At 41.0% G+C, this 3,189-nt stretch overlaps 1 protein-coding gene across 1 annotated transcript; it reads right to left on the reverse strand.

The window, feature by feature from the left end:
- Window positions 1-2,138: 2,138 nt before the first annotated feature.
- LOC106054221 (circumsporozoite protein-like) lies at window positions 2,139-2,639 on the reverse strand. Its single transcript, XM_013209996.2, has one exon. It carries the CDS (start codon window positions 2,637-2,639, stop codon window positions 2,139-2,141), a length of 501 nt encoding a protein of 166 aa, XP_013065450.2.
- Between the last annotated feature and the right edge of the window lie 550 nt (window positions 2,640-3,189).

Genomic DNA, 3,189 nt, shown 5'->3' on the forward strand with positions numbered 1-3,189 from the left:
ACAACCAGACCTACTGACTATTGACAATTGACCTAATGACAAACACAATCTGACCTACTGACACATACCATCTGCCCTACTGACAATCCTATTGTGACCTATTGACAAACACAATGTGACCTGATGACAAACACATTGTGACCTGATGACAAACATATTGTGACCTGATGACAAACACATTGTGACCTGATGACAAACACATTGTGACCTGATGACAAACACAATGTGACCTGATGACAAACACAATGTGACCTGATGACAAACACATTGTGACCTGATGACAAACACATTGTGACCTGATGACAAACACATTGTGACCTGATGACAAACACATTGTGACCTGATGACAAACATATTGTGACCTGATGACAAACACAATGTGACCTGATGACAAACACAATGTGACCTGATGACAAACACAATGTGACCTGATGACAAACACATTGTGACCTGATGACAAACACATTGTGACCTGATGACAAACACATTGTGACCTGATGACAAACACATTGTGACCTGATGACAAACACAATGTGGCCTGATGACAAACACAATGTGACCTGATGACAAACACATTGTGACCTGATGACAAACACATTGTGACCTGATGACAAACACAATGTGACCTGATGACAAACACATTGTGACCTGATGACAAACATATTGTGACCTGATGACAAACACATTGTGACCTGATGACAAACACATTGTGACCTGATGACAAACACAATGTGACCTGATGACAAACACATTGTGACCTGATGACAAACACATTGTGACCTGATGACAAACACATTGTGACCTGATGACAAACACATTGTGACCTGATGACAAACATATTGTGACCTGATGACAAACACAATGTGACCTGATGACAAACACAATGTGACCTGATGACAAACACAATGTGACCTGATGACAAACACAATGTGACCTGATGACAAACACATTGTGACCTGATGACAAACACATTGTGACCTGATGACAAACACATTGTGACCTGATGACAAACACATTGTGACCTGATGACAAACACAATGTGGCCTGATGACAAACACAATGTGACCTGATGACAAACACATTGTGACCTGATGACAAACACATTGTGACCTGATGACAAACACAATGTGACCTGATGACAAACACATTGTGACCTGATGACAAACACATTGTGACCTGATGACAAACACATTGTGACCTGATGACAAACACAATGTGACCTGATGACAAACACAATGTGACCTGATGACAAACACATTGTGACCTGATGACAAACACATTGTGACCTGATGACAAACACAATGTGACCTGATGACAAACACAATGTGACCTGATGACAAACACATTGTGACCTGATGACAAACACATTGTGACCTGATGACAAACACATTGTGACCTGATGACAAACACATTGTGACCTGATGACAAACACAATGTGGCCTGATGACAAACACAATGTGACCTGATGACAAACACATTGTGACCTGATGACAAACACATTGTGACCTGATGACAAACACAATGTGACCTGATGACAAACACATTGTGACCTGATGACAAACACATTGTGACCTGATGACAAACACATTGTGACCTGATGACAAACACAATGTGACCTGATGACAAACACAATGTGACCTGATGACAAACACATTGTGACCTGATGACAAACACATTGTGACCTGATGACAAACACATTGTGACCTGATGACAAACATATTGTGACCTGATGACAAACACATTGTGACCTGATGACAAACACAATGTGACCTGATGACAAACACATTGTGACCTGATGACAAACACATTGTGACCTGATGACAAACACATTGTGACCTGATGACAAACACATTGTGACCTGATGACAAACACATTGTGACCTGATGACAAACACATTGTGACCTGATGACAAACACATTGTGACCTGATGACAAACACATTGTGACCTATTGACGTCTGAATTCGACCTTCCACGATGAAAGGTCGGCGTGTTTTGCCACTGAGCTATTCAAGTATTTATAAAAATAGAAGATTTAATTAGTCTATTGTTAGTTTGTTTGTCAAAACCCGTAGACAAACACCAGACAATGTAAAATAAATAGGGGCTTTTTTTGACGGGAATAAAATAAAGTTCAAATTTAAACCCAAAACATTGCAATCAAATTCAAATTATTTTTATAAAGTATCTTTATATTAATTTGTACGGTCGTTAATTCTGGACTAATGTCTGGGCTAATGTCTGGGCTAATGTCTGGGCTAATGTCTGGGCTAATGTCTGGGCTGATGTCTGGGCTAATGTCTGGGCTGATGTCTGGGCTAATGTCTGGGCTAATGTCTGGGCTAATGTCTGGGCTAATGTCTGGGCTGATGTCTGGGCTAATGTCTGGGCTGATGTCTGGGCTAATGTCTGGGCTAATGTCTGGGCTAATGTCTGGGCTAATGTCTGGGCTGATGTCTGGGCTAATGTTTGGGCTAATGTCTGGGCTAATGTCTGGGCTAATGTCTGGGCTGATGTCTGGGCTGATGTCTGGGCTGATGTTTGGGCTAATGTCTGGGCTAATGTCTGGGCTAATGTTTGGGCTAATGTCTGGGCTAATGTCTGGGCTAATGTCTGGGCTGATGTCTGGAATCGAACCCATCTTATTGGCAGGGCTATTCCAGACTACCTTCGATATAGATATCACTCCACACTAAGATGTTAGAAAAGGGGGCCATGACGAATCACGTGTGGCGGGGGGGGGAGGGAGGGAGGGCTGGCTGGGACTCGAACCCTTCATGATATTTGACAAGACCTATGTCTAAACAAGCACCTTTTATTGGTGGGGGGAGGGGGGTAATGGAGATAACTCTGTTGTAAGTGATCACTAAAACAACACTATTATCTTGATTCTTGATTATCTTCCCATGTTATTCTTTTTCCCTGAGTGTGCGATGCTTGCTGTGAAAATTATGAGAACAAGATTACAGTATTAATCTCTTTGCACGCCCCACTGAGCAGACTATTTCTTTTTTCATTTTGTAATGCATTTGAGATGAATTAAGATGCCTTTGAAAACATCTTCGTTTCAGTGCAAACTCATTGCAAACTTTTTATTTGTTGTTGTTTTTAATGCAAGCTCTTAATTTCTTCAATAATGAAAGCTGGGTTTTTTGTGTGATAGTAAGCTGTTTATAACATTATGGATGTAG

This window comes from Biomphalaria glabrata, chromosome 3 (assembly GCF_947242115.1).
Source record: "Biomphalaria glabrata chromosome 3, xgBioGlab47.1, whole genome shotgun sequence".
In the NCBI taxonomy this organism is placed as follows: Eukaryota; Metazoa; Mollusca; class Gastropoda; family Planorbidae; genus Biomphalaria; species Biomphalaria glabrata.

Excerpts from the sequence above, each read along its gene's own strand:
- LOC106054221 (XM_013209996.2), bottom strand. The coding sequence starts at position 2,639 with ATGGGTTCGATTCCAGACATCAGCCCAGACATTAGCCCAGACATTAGC.